Below are 18,476 nucleotides of genomic sequence, written 5' to 3' on the forward strand. Positions count from 1 at the left end.
AAGAGTGTCTGTATATCTGGGTATAGTGCTTAAATTATCCAAAAGTACAAATGTTGGTTTAAAATACAGAGAGAACTTAGTCAGTAATAACCCAAACAGGATTAATAAATTTAACAATACAGTTTAGATACTAGCATCCAAATATTTGACTACATTTGTTCTTAGCCAAAAGGCTAAGAATGCAAAAAGATATGTTTAGATTCCTGAATCATTAATCTTCAGTAATTTCATGTGGCTGAACACTGACATGAAAATATTTCTATTTTTTGTTTGTTTGTTTTTGTTCACCCAAGCTTAAGAGGACGACTGTCTCCATACAAACTCTTCATTCCCAGCAGAGCAGAGTAGACATGGGTAATAGAATTTTCAGCAAATTTGTTTAAAAAATGGTCAGCTTTTTGGCTTGGAGAGCTTACAAGCCAATGGACTAAGGCAAGGGGCAGCCAAAGGGGTTTAGCTGAGGCAGGAGTCAGCTAAAGCATCTTAAAACTTCACTAATACACGTAAGAATTTAAGCCTAAAAGAAATTAAAAGGTGCCTCAAAACCTGAGCAGTTTAGCATGCACCCAATGCTCTAGACAGTTTAGCTTTAAGAGGTCTCAACCCCCTAAAATACAGACGCAGTGAAATGCAGCCTTTGGATGTTCACAACTTGAGGTCTACTAGACAGATTTTCTTCAAACTTGATTTGCTTTTTATGCCTGAAAGAGACTTAAGTCATAGCACAAAACAACTTTGAAGTTTCTAGTTTCAGAGATGTGAGGTATGAGTGTGTAAAACTTTTTACTGGAACATGTGCTCAACATAAACAAGCAAATAAATAAATAAATAAATAGATAAAAGGACCTGAAAACTGCCTCTGCAGAACCAGTCTTGGGAGTGCACCACTTGGTGATGCAAATCCTAGAAATATACAAAGAACAGTGGCCACAGGGGCTGTGTACATCTTCCCTTACGGATATGAACATTTAGTTCACAAGGAAGATTTCGAACAGCTTTAGTGGTCTATCATAATGGCTTTAACCTTTTTCCATTAGTCAGGCAAGTGGTCCAGGATGGGAAGACTTCAATCACAAGTGTGAAAAATTGTACCTGGACTTCACTATCAGATTGAACAATTAGATTCTCTCTCTCTCTCACACACGAGCCCTTTCCACCCCGTCCTCCCAACCAATTACAAACTATATAATACATATGAACAGATTAAAAATATGGAGCACAGAAGTGAGGCTAAAGAAAGGAATTGAGATCAGAGTGACAGTACATGCAGACAGATCCCCAAAAGTCACTGTTTTCTAAATGCTTCTGGGACTTGTGCTCAGATGTATCAAAAAACATGCTTTGCTCTTTTTTTTTCTCTTTCTTTCTTTTTAAAGAAGAGTGCAATAAATTATTAGGGGTGACCTGTAACAGAAATAGGAATTGTGCCAGAAAATTCACTTCTAAACCATGTTTCTACTCAGAAAAGATAAACGCAAAGTCTTCCATTCTTTAAGTACGAAACTCCTTTTAAATAAATATTTTAACTAGAGTCAAAAGTGAGTAATATAAACTATTTTTAGGTTTCAGAGTAACAGCCGTGTTAGTCTGTATTCGCAAAAAGAAACACTATTTTTAATTTCAGTAAGTTACATGCCATGAGAAGTATCATGTGACATGGGGAATAATAATGCTCTGCCATTTTGCTTAATACATCGTTTAAGTGGGGAAAAATGAAATTTAAATGAAATAATATTGTATTTCATATAAGCTGTTTGAGTGTTAAACGTGTATTACAGATTAGATTAAATGTTTGAGTGATTCCACTTTTAAGCCAACTATGACAATTTTCCAAGCAAGGTAGTAGGAAAAGAGATCTCTTATAAAGGACACTCTAAACTATAGTGGGTGCTACTCATGTGTGACTGCCTTATTAATTAATTTGTATGAACTGTATATTTTCTCTTTGGACATCTGAATGCTCTTCAATATTTTATAGCTCATCAGTCCATTTCTTTGTGTACATGAAGTTTAAATAAGTGGATAAATTTATTAGAGAACATCTTATCTATTAAACTTCTCCAGCTAAGGTACTATGCTAAATTCAATTTCCTACTGAACTATTTCCTTACCATTTCATTTGCATCATGTAGCGTGCTAGTTAAACTTTCACTGAGGTTTGGAAGAGACAGTCCTCCTTCTGCTAACGCTGAAAATAAAAATTGTGGGTTTTTTTAAAGTTACAAGCAGAAAATATCCATTTTTATGACAGCAAGTTAATGCCATATTTTTCCTTGTTTGCAGCACAATGCTTTAATAAAGTTACAAATTTCTATCTATCAAATGTCTCTCTCTCATAAGGACAGATTTTTAGTCAACAACAAAAACATTCTGACACTTTGGAAATGTAAAAAATGTGCCTTCATTACAATTTGTTCCTGATACTTACGCAAGACAGAATAATCCAGCATTTAAAAAAATGCAGCCATGCAGCCACTGGGGGCTTTTTGTGCTGCCAGAGCCTCCTGGGCAGTGATTAAGGGGGCAAAGCCGTGTTAACAAACATACAAATATCACTTTTCACAGAAACAGACTTACTAGCTAGCAAATCTTAAAAAGACAACACACAAAGCACATCATTTGTTTCTATTCTGTTTAGGTTCAGTTAAAAAATAGAGACAACTGTACATTATTTTTATGATTGATTCTGCAATAAAACCCTACATAAATAAATTACAATGATTTGGACATGTAAATGCACATATTTATTTGTTTTTCCTAACGTTAATTAAGTATTTTAGGAAAAATTGCCAGAGCGGCCACCAACAAGAGTTGTGGCCATACTCTGAGGCCACCAAAAATTTTCTTCAGAGACCCCCTGGAATAAACTAAACAAGTTCTTATGTCAGTAAGATTAAGTTATTTAGTTTAATTATTTTCTTTCATTTATTTACAATTCATAAGCAAACATGTATTTCATTCTGAGATGAGAAAAAATGATGAAGTATCTTACATGTGACCAGAAACTTGAACAGGAAGTTAAGGAATACAGACACAGTACACTCTCACTGTAGGCTTACCAGAAAAAATATGAAATTGAATGCTCTTCTATTAAGTTGTGAGAGTAACTCTCACATGAACAGCAAAGAAAAACATGTTTAAACCAACCCTAAACTAAACAGATTCTTGGAAGTTAAATTACCTCTTGCAGCCACCAACTGTCCATAGCTAAATAAGACCTCGCCTTCCGAGATAGGCTTGTCTGCAGTTTCTGTTTCCGTGACAGTTAGGCTGCTTTCATGTGTTGATGGGCCAGAACTGGGAGTATGCACAGGAGATGGAACCCTTGGTTCACAAGGAAGTGACTCAAAGGGTCTAATTGGTTCAGGAGAAGGTAAAATCAGCATCTCTGGTTCTTCATCTTTAGCCACAGACATTACACTAAAATGTAAGAAAATATATTGTTAATGCACCAAAATACACTGCACTATATCTTAAACTTAACACTGTAAAGAAATTCTAATTTACAAAGCTTTTATTAAAAGAAGGAACACAGTATTTCATGGACTGATCTGAATAAAAACTTAAAAATAACCTTAACAATGAGCTCTAATTATCTAACTAAAAATTTGCTTATTGTGTTTTGTCATAAAGAAAAGGAGTACTTGTGGCACCTTAGAGACTAACCAATTTATTTGAGCATAAGCTTTCGTGAGCTACAGCTCACTTCATCGGATGCATACTGTGGAAAGTACAGAAGATCTTTTTATACACACAAACCATGAAAAAATGGGTGTTTACCACTACAAAACGTTTTTTCTCCCCCGCACCCCACTCTCCTGTTGGTAATAGCTTATCTAAAGTGATCACTCTCCTTACAATGTGTATGATAATCAAGGTGGGCCACACTAAACTTTCTAAACTACTACATGCCACAGCAATGGTTCCCTCAACCCACCCAGCAATATTGTTAACCTATCCAACTATACTCTTAGTCCAGCAGAAGCAGCTGTCCTATCTCGGGGCCTCTCCTTCTGCCCCTCCACCCCCACGAACATGATACAGTTCTGTGGTGACCTAGAATCCTATTTTCGACGTCTCCGACTCAAGGAATATTTCCAGCACACCTCTGAACAACATACTAATCCACAGAGACCTCCCTACCAACACTACAAAAGGAAGGATTCTAGGTGGACTCCTCCTGAAGGTCGAGACAGCAGACTGGACTTCTACATAGAGTGCTTCCACTGACGTGCACGGGCTGAAATTGTGGAAAAGCAGCATCACTTGCCCCACAACCTCAGCCGTGCAGAACACAATGCCATCCACAGCCTCAGAAACAACTCTGACATCATAATCAAAAAGGCTGACAAAGGAGGTGCTGTTGTCATCATGAATAGGTCGGAATATGAACAAGAGGCTCCTCGGCAGCTCTCCAACACCACTTTCTACAAGCCATTACCCCCGGATCCCACTGAGAGTTACCAAAAGCATCTACAGCATTTGCTCAAGAAACTCCCTGAAAAAGCACAAGATCAAATCCGCACAGACACACCCCTGGAACCCTGACCTGGGATATTCTATCTACTACCCAAGATCCATAAACCTGGAAATCCTGGGCGCCCCATCATCTCAGGCATTGGCACCCTGACAGCAGGATTGTCTGGCTATGTAAACTCCCTCCTCAGGCCCTACACTACCAGCACTCCCAGCTACCTTTGAGACACCACTGACTTCCTGAGGAAACTACAATCCATCGGTGATCTTCCTGATAACACCATCCTGGCCACTATGGATGTAGAAGCCCTCTACACCAACATTCCACACAAAGATGGACTACAAGCCGTCAAGAACACTATCCCCGATAATGTCACGGCTAACCTGGTGGCTGAACTTTGTGACTTTGTCCTTACCCATAACTATTTTACATTTGGGGACAATGTATACCTTCAAATCAGCGGCACTGCTATGGGTACCCGCATGGCCCCACAGTATGCCAACATTTTTATGGCTGACTTAGAACAACGCTTCCTCAGCTCTCGTCCCCTAACGCCCCTACTCTACTTGCGCTATATTGATGACATCTTCATCATCTGGACCCATGGAAAAGAAGCCCTTGAGGAATTCCACCATGATTTCAACAATTTCCATCCCACCATCAACCTCAGCCTGGTCCAGTCCACACAAGAGATCCACTTCCTGGACACTACAGTGCTAATAAACGATGGTCACATAAACACCACCCTATACCGGAAACCTACTGACCGCTATTCCTACCTCCATGCCTCCAGCTTTCACCCTGACCACACCACACGATCCACTGTCTACAGCCAAGCTCTACGATACAACCGCATTTGCTCCAACCCCTCAGACAGAGACAGACACCTACAAGATCTCTATCAAGCATTCTTACAACTACAGTCCCCACCTGCGGAAGTGAAGAAACAGATTGATAGAGCCAGAAGAGTACCCAGAAGTCACCTACTACAGGACAGGCCTAACAAAGAAAATAACAGAACGCCACTAGCCGTCACCTTCAGCCCCCAACTAAAACCTCTCCAATGCATTATCAAGGATCTACAACCTATCCTGAAGGATGACCCAACACTCTCACAAATCTTGGGAGACAGGCCAGTCCTTGCCTACAGACAGCCCCCCAACCTGAAGCAAATACTCACCAGCAACCACATACCACACATCAGAACCACTAACCCAGGAACCTATCCTTGCAACAAAGCCCGTTGCCAACTGTGCCCACATATCTATTCAGGGGACACCATCACAGGGCCTAATAACATCAGCTACACTATCAGAGGCTTGTTCACCTGCACATCCACCAATGTGATATATGCCATCATGTGCCAGCAATGCCCCTCTGCCATGTACATTGGTCAAACTGGACAGTCTCTACGTAAAAGAATAAATGGACACAAATCAGATGTCAAGAATTATAACATTCATAAACCAGTCGGAGAACACTTCAATCTCTCTGGTCACGCGATTACTGACATGAAAGTTGCGATATTATAACAGAAACACTTCAAAACCAGACTCCAGCGAGAGACTGTTGAATTGGAATTCATTTGCAAATTGGATACTATTAACTTAGGCTTGAATAGAGACTGGGAGTGGCTAAGTCATTATGCAAGGTAACCTATTTCCCCTTGTTTTTTCCTACCCCCCGCCCCCCAAGACGTTCTTGTTAAACCCTGGATTTGTGCTGGAAATGGCCCACCTTGATTATCATACACATTGTAAGGAGAGTGATCACTTTAGATAATCTATTACCAGCAGGAGAGTGGGGTGGGGGGGAGAGAAAACCTTTTGTAGTGGTAAACACCCATTTTTTCAGGGTTTGTGTGTATAAAAAGATCTTCTGTACTTTCCACAGTATGCATCCGATGAAGTGAGCTGTAGCTCACAATAGCTTATGCTCAAATAAATTGGTTAGTCTCTAAGGTGCCACAAGTACTCCTTTTCTTTTTGCGAATACAGACTAACACGGCTCTTACTCTGAAACCTGTCATAAAGAAGTTACTTCCATTAAGACAGCTGCAAAAATAGTTCCCCATTTGCTAAAACGATAACAACAAAAATGCACTTCAACAGAGCAAAATCTGTTACTAGCAGTTGTGATAAGAACTGGCTTGCTAAGTGTCTTGTCAAATATGATTACAAACAACAAGCAATGCAGACACAGGTAACTAACCGCTTTCATGTTCTCTCCATAGGTACCATTGCGGAGAGTGGACCAGATGATACGTCTGGGGGGAGAAAGCAGAAGGAGACTCCGCTGGTTGGAAGGCATGAGATGCACTATCCTGAGGTTGGGGGTTCCACGACCACCACTCCCAAGAGAAGAAGGCGGGTGGTGGTGGTCGGGTACTCTCTCCTCCGGGGGACTGAGTCATTTATCTGCCGCCCTGACCGGGAAAACCGAGAAGTCTGCTGCTTGCCAAGGGCTAAGATTCGCAATGTGACAGAGAGACTGCCAAGACTCATCAAGCCCTCGGATCGCTACCCCTTCCTGCTTCTCCACGTGGGCACCAATGATACTGCCAAGAATGACCTTGAGCAGATCACTGCAGACTACGTGGCTCTGGGAAGAAGGATAAAGGAGTTTGAGGTGCAAGTGGTGTTCTCGTCCATCCTCCCCGTGGAAGGAAAAGGCCTGGGTATGGACCGTCGAATCGTGGAAGTCAACGAATGGCTACGCAGGTGGTGTCGGAGAGAAGGCTTTGGATTCTTTGACCATGGGATGGTGTTCCATGAAGGAGGAGTGCTGGGCAGAGACGGGCTCCACCTTATGAAGAGAGGGAAGAGCATCTTTGCGAGCAGGCTGGCTAACCTAGTGAGGAGGGCTTTAAACTAGGTTCACCGGGGGAAGGAGACCAAAGCCCTGAGGTAAGTGGGAAAGCGGGATACCGGGAGGAAGCACTGGCAGGAAGGGAGGGCTCCTGCCTCATACTGAGAATGAGGGGTGTTCAGCAGGTTATCTCAAGTGCTTATATACAAATGCACAAAGCCTTGGAAACAAGCAGGGAGAACTGGAGGTCCTGGTGATGTCAAGGAATTATGACGTGATTGGAACAACAGAGACTTGGTGGGATAACTCACATGACTGGAGTACTGTCATGGATGGTTATAAACTGTTCAGGAAGGACAGGCAGGGCAGAAAAGGTGGGGGAGTAGCACTGTATGTAAGGGAGCAGTATGACTGCTCAGAGCTCCGGTACGAAACTGCAGAAAAACCTGAGTGTCTCTGGATTAAGTTTAGAAGTGTGAGTAACAAGAGTGATGTAGTGGTGGGAGTCTGCTATAGACCACCGGACCAGGGGGATGAGGCTTTCTTCCGGCAACTCGCAGAAGCTACTAGATCGCACGCCCTGGTTCTCATGGGTGACTTTAATTTTCCTGATATCTGCTGGGAGAGCAATACAGCGGTGCATAGACAATCCAGGAAGTTTTTGGAAAACGTAGGGGACAATTTCCTTGTGCAAGTGCTAGAGGAGCCAACTAGGGGGAGAGCTTTTCTTGACCTGCTGCTCACAAACAGGGAAGAATTAGTGGGGGAAGCAAAAGTGGATGGGAATTTGGGAGGCAGTGACCATGAGTTGGTTGAATTCAGGATCCTGACACAGGGAAGAAAGGTAAGCAGCAGGATATGGACCCTGGACTTCAGGAAAGCAGACTTCGACTCCCTCAGGGAACGGATGGGTAGGATCCCCTGGGGGACTAACATGAAGGGGAAAGGAGTCCAGGAGAGCTGGCTGTATTTCAAGGAATCCCTGTTGAGGTTACAGGGACAAACCATCCCGATGTGTCGAAAGAATAGTAAATATGGCAGGCGACCAGCTTGACTTAACGGTGAAATCCTAGCGGATCTTAAACATAAAAAAGAAGCTTACAAGAAGTGGAAGGTTGGACATATGACCAGGGAAGAGTATAAAAATATTGCTCGGGCATGTAGAAATGAAATCAGGAGGGCCAAATCGCACCTGGAGCTGCAGCTAGCAAGAGATGTCAAGAGTAACAAGAAGGGTTTCTTCAGGTATGTTGGCAACAAGAAGAAAGCCAAGGAAAGTGTGGGCCCCTTACTGAATGAGGGAGGCAACCTAGTGACAGAGGATGTGGAAAAAGCTAATGTACTCAATGCTTTTTTTGCCTCTGTTTTCACTAACAAGGTCAGCTCCCAGACTGCTGCGCTGGGCATCACAGCATGGGGAGTAGATGGCCAGCCCTCAGTGGAGAAAGAGGTGGTTAGGGACTATTTAGAAAAGCTGGACGTGCACAAGTCCATGGGGCCAGACGACTTGCATCTGAGAGTGCTAAAGGAATTGGCGGCTGTGATTGCAGAGCCATTGGCCATTATCTTTGAAAACTCGTGGCGAACGGGGGAAGTCCCGGATGACTGGAAAAAGGCTAATGTAGTGCCAATCTTTAAAAAAGGGAAGAAGGAGGATCCTGGGAACTACAGGCCAGTCAGCCTCACCTCAGTCCCTGGAAAAATCATGGAGCAGGTCCTCAAAGAATCAATCCTGAAGCACTTACATGAGAGGAAAGTGATCAGGAACAGTCAGCATGGATTCACCAAGGGTAGGTCATGCCTGACTAATCTAATCGCCTTCTATGATGAGATTACTGGTTCTGTGGATGAAGGGAAAGCAGTGGATGTATTGTTTCTTGACTTTAGCAAAGCTTTTGACACAGTCTCCCACAGTATTCTTGTCAGCAAGTTAAAGAAATATGGGCTGGATGAATGCACTATAAGGTGGGTAGAAAGTTGGCTAGATTGTCGGGCTCAACGGGTAGTGATCAATGGCTCCATGTCTAGTTGGCAGCCGGTGTCAAGTGGAGTGCCCCAGGGGTCGGTCCTGGGGCCGGTTTTGTTCAATATCTTCATAAATGATCTGGAGGATGGTGCGGATTGCACTCTCAGCAAATTTGCGGATGATACTAAACTAGGAGGAGTGGTAGATACGCTGGAGGGCAGGGATAGGATACAGAGGGACCTAGACAAATTGGAGGATTGGGCCAAAAGAAATCTGATGAGGTTCAATAAGGATAAGTGCAGGGTCCTGCACTTAGGATGGAAGAACCCAATGCACCGCTACAGACTAGGGACCGAATGGCTAGGCAGCAGTTCTGCGGAAAAGGACCTAGGGGTGACAGTGGACAAGAAGCTGGATATGAGTCAGCAGTGTGCCCTTGTTGCCAAGAAGGCCAATGGCATTTTGGGATGTATAAGTAGGGGCATAGCCAGCAGATCGAGGGACGTGATCGTCCCCCTCTATTCGACATTGATGAGGCCTCATCTGGAGTACTGTGTCCAGTTTTGGGCCCCACACTACAAGAAGGATGTGGATAAATTGGAGAGAGTCCAGCGAAGGGCAACAAAAATGATTAGGGGTCTGGAACACATGACTTCTGAGGAGAGGCTGCGGGAACTGGGATTGTTTAGTCTGCAGAAGAGAAGAATGAGGGGGGATTTGACAACTGCTTTCAACTACCTGAGAGGTGGTTCCAGAGAGGATGGTTCTAGACTATTCTCAGTGGTAGAAGAGGACAGGACAAGGAGTAATGGTGTCAAGTTGCAGTGGGGGAGGTTTAGGTTGGATATTAGGAAAAACTTTTTCACTAGGAGGGTGGTGAAACACTGGAATGCATTACCTAGGGAGGTGGTAGAATCTCCTTCCTTAGAAGTTTTTAAGGTCAGGCTTGACAAAGCCCTGGCTGGGATGATTTAATTGGGGATTGGTCCTGCTTTGAGCAGGGGGTTGGACTAGATGACCTCCTGAGGTCCCTTCCAACCCTGATATTCTATGATTCTAAGTACTGATAAAATCTGGAGGAGGTCCTGATTTTCTTATACCTGTTATATAAATCAGCCTCTGATTCTATTTACTGAATTGTTTATCCCAACACTTCATGATATATACATACGGTATTTCCCTAAAGTTATTTACTATACAGGAAAAACAGGCAAAATTACTTGGAAGAGAAATTAGATAATATATTGATTGTTATAACTCACACAGCTCTTGGATGGAGAGTTTCTTCATTCAAAGGACTGGGTTTTTCCTCATCCAGAGGAAGTTCTGCATCACCCCATGGATTTGGAGGCTTTGGGCTTCCCATTCTTGTTGCATCAGAGCCATGTTCTGATACAGGAGGGCTTGGAGTAGTTACTCTAGGAGGTGTATCAACTGGAGTAGCAGCAGGTGTGCCAATAGGAGTAGTGGCAGCTGGAATGTCAAATCCTACACATATGAAATCAATCACAAAATTCAGACTGGCAAGTAAAACAGCAAGTAATCCTCATGTAAGGTCATTATTTTGTTTCATAAGACTTTCATATTTTACCTGAAAACATTCCGATAGTTGTGAGGACTAAACTAATTTAAATAAATGATTAGACAATTGCCTATAGCTCCCACTGACTTCAGTGTGATTTGTGGGTGCTCAGCACTTCTGAAAGCCAAGACAATATATTTGGGGTGCTTAAACATGGATTTATTAACATTAGGCATAGATAACGAAGCAAAGGTCAGCTATTTCTCTCACACGGTGAGAGGAAAAGCGATGACCCCCAGAGACAATGCCAATGCAAATTCTGTCTGGTCAGGGCACAACTGATGCCCGATGGAAGACAAAAAAGCATATATTTTTAAATAAATTAGCTCAAACCTTTTAAATTATGTGAGTTCCCCCCTGCTCTCTCAGTGGAAACACAGACCCAACGATGGTTATTCTCAGAGATCATATCTTTGCAGGAGAAAATATTCCACACCATAAATTAAAGTCAACAGATGTCAGTACACTTGTTCCATCTCAAGTTTAAACACCAGTTTCATTACCTGTTTCTGTCATTTGTTCTTGTTCACCAACATCTCCACCGATTTCCGTCACAGACAAAGAAGAAACTGGAGTTTTTACTGGAGACGGTTCTTTTTCAGGAAGTGGTGTATGAGGTGGTGTAGCCAATGGAGTAGACACCACAGACTCCTGAAAAAATAACAGAGGAAAAAGATATATCACTGAAAGTCAAGTAACACTGAGTGTTCTTTCCATTTAAATATGACCTCCTGGAACTCTTCCTAGCAAGCAAGGGCACTTGAAAAACCTTATCTGAAGATAACTTAATTAGTCTCCACAATGTCAGAAGTCAGAAATCTTGGCTCAAGATATAACAAGATGCCTTCATTCAGTGTGATCAAATGTTTCAATCTGCAGTCTGTTGGAATTAGTCATTTCTCTCTCCACCAAAAGAGGAACCAAATTTGTCTCTACCAATAAATAACTATGCTCTCCATGCAACCTTGTCTCTCCTAAATTTGTTCAGAATTGCTGCCACCAGAGGAAGTCTTGAAAGAGTATAATTGAAGTTCTACACATCCTAAACAAGGAAAGTTTGGTCCTCTACTCCCTTATCCATAGAGCAGTCATGGAGATTGATAACTGTAGGATAAGCCTATCCACAAATATGTTTTCCTTCCCTGAAACATAAAGAGCCACCCAATGTTTGCAGAATTTGAGTCAATGGCATTTACTGCCCATTAACCAGATCCATCAGCACTATCTCCAATAGTACATTGCACTGGTTCTGCTTCAGTGAAGAAATTGTGCATTTAGATTCACCTCTGCATCAATGCCCTGATATCCTTGGCACATCAGTGCAGATATTTCCAGAGCTACTTGCTTCTTATGCTATTCCCTTTTTATGCAGTGTTGCTGTAGCTGTGTTGGTCCCAGGATATTAGAGAGACAGGGCAGGTGAGGTAATGTCTTTTATACTGGACCAACTGCTGTTGGGGAGAGAGAGACAGATAGAGAAGCGTCAGAGATTACACAGAGCTTTTCTTCCCGTCAGAAGACCTGAAGAAGAGCTCTGTGCAGCTTGAAAGCTTCTCTCTTTCACCAACAGAAGTTGGTCCAATAAAAGATACTACCTCAGGCATCTTGTCTCTCTGATTCTCTTTTTAGACATTCTGATTTGATATTATGTGACATACTGGGACCGGAATCTCCACCACACACAAGAAGGGATCAGGAAGCTGGTTGCAACTCCTCAATCCTGTGCTGCCTGCCCCCAATATAAGTCAAGAATTGTTGAGGAGCAGCTCTAACTTACACAACTGCTGTAAGGCACACTCAGTAAACTCCCTTACACCAATGGATAATCAAATATGGCAGAGCTCTACTCTACTCTGCCATATTCCAACTACTTCCTCCACCTACACTGGAGACGAAGGGCTCACTAGTAAAGGAGGCAGCTCTGCCACCTCTATCAGCTTTATGCCACTGGAGAGCTCACCTATGCAAAGGGAATACTAGGGTTGGCCAGTTACAGCAAGAATACGGCCACTTGTGATACCAGAGAGGCACAAAGGGGACAAAGTGGATCCAAGAATCTGGCCCATTTTCATTAAACCTTTATGTAATAGATTGTCCATGTAGGGTCCCTACAAAAATCAAATTGAAGATCTTACTCAACACAGAACTCTAAGCTATAATCCAGAATCTTCTCATTATCAAAAATATTTTAAAAATTCTGCCCTAGGCTGATAACAGGCAGTGGTCATTTGATTATTAAAGGAAGGAGAAAATTCTTCCATGTTAAAAGGTAAATTTAACTGTTTGAACATTTGCTGAAGACTACTGTAATGCAAAACATAGTCAAGGAGAATCAATCTAACAATGAGGGGAAAAGTACAAATAAATTATCTAAATTCTTTTAGCTCTATAGTCAGGTTCTGAATCTCATGCCTGAGGATGAAACCCAAGAGTGAAGATGCATAAAGACTACTTATCTTTACAGATAATAAAGAATGCCTTCTAGTGCACAGGATCAAATATAACAAGACACTTGAGCTAAAATGTCTATCAATCTTGCAACCTTGCACTGGAAAGAGCATAGCTATTATCCAACAACATGAAATCCAATATTACTATTCCCCTCCTTCAGAGATCAATTTTATGTGCACAGCATTCTAAAAAATAAATGTTGCAAACTGCAAAAGAACTCAAGTTTTGAAAAGTGAAATTGGTTTAAATCTTGTTACTTACTGGGACATATTGGGACTTACTGTAACCAAGAAGCCACAACATGCTTGTTCTGATTCAGAATCGCTTTTCAATGTCTTCAGATTGCACATAACCAAAATCTGGGATTAAAAAAATAAACCCGAACACACTCATAACTACAACCAGAAATAATAATAAAAAAATTCACTCTTACTGGCAAGACTGCTGTGCTTTGAAGAACATTTGCAGCAGGAACTGCTTTCTGAGCTTCCCGCTCACCCAGCATCACGGCAATAGTCTCAGTAAGAGCTTCATTTACAAAATGATTAATCATTTCTGAGTTCACTGGCACACCAGCGCTGACAAAGAGCTGAAATCCTCCACCACCTGCTGCCTCAACTAAAAAGAAAACACACAAAACCTAAATTCAAATTTTACTTCTTGATATGCAATATATTATACTGCAAAGATATAACAATATGCTTAGCAATTTGCATCTTCAAAGAACTTTACATACATTAATGAACTCTCAAGCACTCTTGTGAGGAAGTATTATTCCTATTTTACAGATGGGGAAACCGAGGCAGATGACTTGTCCAAGGCCACAGAGGGAGTCAGTGTAAGGGCTGAGGTGAGACTGTGGGAGTCCCTATCTCTCTCTCTTGTGTATGTTTATAAGGCAGGCATTTATCTGATATGCCATTTCTTCACAAGAGAGAGATAAAGACAGTCACCCTTGTAGCCTAGCAAAAGTACAATGCGCAGCTGCACTTTGATTTGCATGGAAGGAGGTTTACCAGAATTTGGTTTCCAAAGCTGGCCCATTTGTGGAATGTTCTTTATCAATTAACCAGGGTAATTTGCTTGTATTGCCCTGATGACCCCTTTCTTCACCTTCACATGTGCACAAACACACATCTTTTCTGTGCATTAGTTTATCAGTTTTGTAAGTTTAACACATCTTACAGTAGCCAGTTAAAACTCCCTAACCAAGCTGTTAAAATATCTTTTAACCCAAATTTGAGATGGATAGCCTTTGGTCCCATCTGCTTTCAGGCTGGAAAGCAACTGAGCCCAACTACAATTCCTACTTACCAATGTCAGAGGTTACGGCCTCACTCTCTTCGCTGTCTGATGTATCCACACTGGGCATTCTTTCCTTCTGGACAGGGTACATCTCGCTAATAATTCGTGCCATTACTTCTTGTTCCACCCTGACAAAACAAAACTTTTGTATTTCTACCAGCAGGCTCTGAGACAGCCAAATTTACAGCACTCTCAATATATGGGGAAAACTTAATAAGACAAAGGGAAATAGTTTTAAAAAAATACTTGCGTTGATTATGTATTTCTTCCCACTACGTTTATAGCTGCTATTTTATTACCTTCCCCCTGACAGGAAACTCACCAGCTAATCAACCTATTTTCTAAAGTTTCCCTCCTTTCAATGATTTCATCCAGAATATCAGCTGGCTGTTGAGAAGCAGGAGCAGTTGGGGGAAATGGAGGGCCGTTATATTTTGGAGAAACAACTTCAGTTCGTCTATTAAATTCCAGGATTGGTTCAGACAATTCTGGGATTCCATCCTCTTCCTCCTGATCCTAGTTACAATAAAAGCAAAGAGACAATCTTCAGCATTTTTGCTTTAGAAAATAGCTACAGTTGTGTTATAACATAGTATGCACACGCTTTCCTTTTACCATTTTGCAGTTAATATACAATATTTCAAGCCTAACAACCCATAAATCTGTGCAGTTATAGTGGTACAGAAGTTATTACATAAAACAGGATTTGGCTCTCCTGCCTGTGGTACATGAGGCAGGAAGATAAAGGATAACTGCAACACCTAGGAAATGTACTTGCAACATTGTAACTGAAGAAAGGGTGGGTGAGGTAGTATCTTTTATTGGACCAACTTCTGTTGGTGAAAGAGACAAGCTTTTGAGATTACACAGAACTCTTCTTTAGGTCTGGGAAAGGTACTCAGAGTGTCACAGCTAAACACAAGGTGGAACAGACAAGGAGTAAACACATGTTGCAAGAGGCTAATCAAGATGAAGCAGGCAGTTCACAGCTCTACAGTCACAGGATAAAAGGAGAATTAATGGGTTACAGATTGTTGTAATGACCCATAAATCCAATGTCTTTATTAAGTCCATGATTTTTAGTGTCTAAAAGAGATATTAATTTTAATTTCTTGTGTTTGTCTTCTGAAGGTGTTGTGCGAGGTCAGATATGAAGTGATCATTTTGTGAAAAGTCTTCACCCATGGGTGATACGGTGTTTTTCTCTTTTATCGCTTTTCTGTGTGAGTTCTCTCGAGAGCATAGAGATTGTCTGGTTTCACCCACATAATTGTTATTAGGGTGTGAAGAGCTCTGTGTAAGCTTGAAAGCTTGCCTTTTTCACCAACGGAAGTAGGTCCAATAAAAGATATGACCTTAGCCACCTTGTCTCTCTAATATTACGGGATCAATATGGCTTCAGCAACACTGCAATTATAACTGAAGTCACTTGTAATATGCATCTCAGAAATGCTGTCCCATGGCACAGATTTGCAATCTTTCCATGGATATCTATTTTCTGCAGAATGTACACTTTAATTTAAAATAAGTTTCAGTACCCTCTGGCTGTGAAGATATGGACCAAAATGTGAATTTACTGAGCACAGCAGGTAAACTATAGCTCTAACAGCTGTGTCGTTACCTTGGAAGCTTAATGGTAATTTCGATACGCACATTTATTTTTTTCACTACATTTATTTGCTGAAGAGTTAGAAGGGATTTCTAAGCAATGAAATGTAAGACTAAAAAGCTTAATTTTCTGACCCTCAACCCCTTTTGTTTTTTGTTTGTTTTTTTCCACAAGCCTCTACACTTAACCATGGCCAATCACAATATCACACCACACTGTAACACTTAACAAAGGCACCAAGAAGGACCAGATCCTGCAACCTTTGTTTAGCATATAAAATTTTTTACTTATCCAAATAGTAAGAATCACCCAGGGGTGAACACTTTTCACAAAGTGATCACTCTATGGCCTGGTCTACACTGGGGGTGGGGATTGATCTAAGACAGCGTAGCTGAAGTCGACGCATCTTAGACAGACTTAGAATCACTTACTTCGGGTCCTCGCAGCGCGGGAACGATGGCCACTGCTCCCCCGTCGACTCCACTTCCGCCTCTTGCAGTGGTGGAGTTCTAGAGTCGACGGCAGAGCGATCGGGGATCGATTTATCGCGTCTACACTAGACAAGATAAATCGATACCCAATAGATCGATCACTACCCACCGATCCGGCGGGTACTGTAGACGTGGCCTATATCTTACCTCTCAGCCCTCAATCTCAAAGGAAACCTGCACAACATTTTCAAAAGATGAGCCTGGGAGCTTTAATTCACAGCTTTGCTAGACACTAAAAATCATGGACTGAACAGAGATACTGGATTTATGGCTTATTACAACAATCTATAACCCACTGACAAGACCCCCAGCTGCTCACCCTGCTCCTTTCCTCCCTATCACTGGAGGGGTGTTAACGGGTCACTTCACCGTGAATGGCCCCTTGAAATATGTGCTATTTACGCTAAACGATCTGTTCCACCTTGAATTTAGCTGTGACATTCTGAGGCTATGTCTACACTAGCACGTTTTTCGGTATAACTTATGTCGCTCAGGGGTGTGAAAAAAACACCCCCTGAGCGACAAAAGTTACACCGACAGAAGTGCCGGTGTGGACAGCACTGTATCAGCGGGAGATGCACTCCCGCTGACATAGCTGCTGCCGCTCGTTGGGGTGGTTTAATTATGTCAATGGGAGAGCTCTCTCCCGTCAGCATAGAGTGGCTACAAGGGAGAACTTACAGCAGTGCAGCTGCATTTGTACAGCTGTGCCGCTGTAAGCTCTTTAGTGTAGACATTGCCTGAGTGCGTTTCCCAGTCCTGAAGAACAGCTCTGTATAAGCTTGAAAGCTTGTCTCTCTCACCAACAGAAGTTGGTCCAATACAAAATATATTCTAGTATATCTTATCTCTCTAGTAAGAATTACTCACTTGAGTAAGACCTGAAGGACTGACCCGTAAGGTTATGTCTACACTGTAACAGAAAACCCACAGCTGGTGCGAGCTGACTCGGGCTTGCGGGGCTTGGGCTGCAAGGCTGTTTCACTGCAGGGTCGACTTCCAGGCTTGGACTAGGGCTCGGTCTAGTAATCTCTGAGGTGAAGGGTCCCAGAGCTCAGGCTAAGAGGGAAAAGGGAGCAAGCACTTCCACTCTGATATTAAAGTTTCTCTCCCAGTCTTCCGCTCCACTAATTTTCAAATATTTTAAATTTGAAAAAGGTAATAAAGCTCCATACTGGGCACTAGAGCAAAAAACATTTTTGCTGTGGATGGGGGCGGGGAGGGGGATTTAACGTTCTGGTTTTTAAAAAAGGCATTTTCTTAAATAATGCATAACTTACAAAACAGACACATGAACATGATATTCACATTTGGACTACACCAAATAGAAATCTTACCCAAAAAATTCTATAACGATTTAAAAATAATGTATTAAGTAGCACTATTCTATAACATTTAACAATAATGTATTACATTTAAACTCAAATAAGGGTGCCATATCATCTTAAAATTACTCTGGATGACTTGTGAGTTGATAAGCAATTCGTTCTGTTGGGATATATGCATTCATAGCCATAATTCATTCTCACAAGTGAATGTACAAATTCCTCTGTCTGGTGTTTCATTATGCGTGTTCTTTCTACTGACTATATTAACTCTTATAAATTTTCTTTGATGTCTCCCATTTAATATAATCTTTTCTAAAGTGTTTAAAATGCAGACATCTGGATTAAATAAACTAAGTATATGCAATAAATCTCAATGCAAATGCAATTAATAGCTTCTGGCTAAAACTTCAGCGGTTTTTCTACATTTCCAAATCATATACATAAGATTTTAAAATATAT

At 41.7% G+C, this 18,476-nt stretch overlaps 1 protein-coding gene across 1 annotated transcript in view; it reads right to left on the reverse strand.

Annotated features, from left to right (window-relative positions):
* Positions 1-18,476, reverse strand: part of KIAA0586 (KIAA0586 ortholog) — a 139,628-nt gene that overhangs the window by 44,221 nt on the left and 76,931 nt on the right. The window contains exons 20-26 of the mRNA XM_074956428.1: positions 14,912-15,105; positions 14,599-14,717; positions 13,718-13,902; positions 11,337-11,484; positions 10,514-10,739; positions 3,182-3,420; positions 2,112-2,188 (exon numbers count right to left, since the gene is read on the reverse strand). Coding sequence (XP_074812529.1) covers positions 2,112-2,188; positions 3,182-3,420; positions 10,514-10,739; positions 11,337-11,484; positions 13,718-13,902; positions 14,599-14,717; positions 14,912-15,105 — 1,188 coding nt within the window. The remainder of the gene's footprint in view (positions 1-2,111; positions 2,189-3,181; positions 3,421-10,513; positions 10,740-11,336; positions 11,485-13,717; positions 13,903-14,598; positions 14,718-14,911; positions 15,106-18,476) is intronic.

Source organism: Natator depressus, chromosome 6 (genome assembly GCF_965152275.1).
Source record: "Natator depressus isolate rNatDep1 chromosome 6, rNatDep2.hap1, whole genome shotgun sequence".
Classification (NCBI taxonomy): domain Eukaryota; kingdom Metazoa; phylum Chordata; order Testudines; family Cheloniidae; genus Natator; species Natator depressus.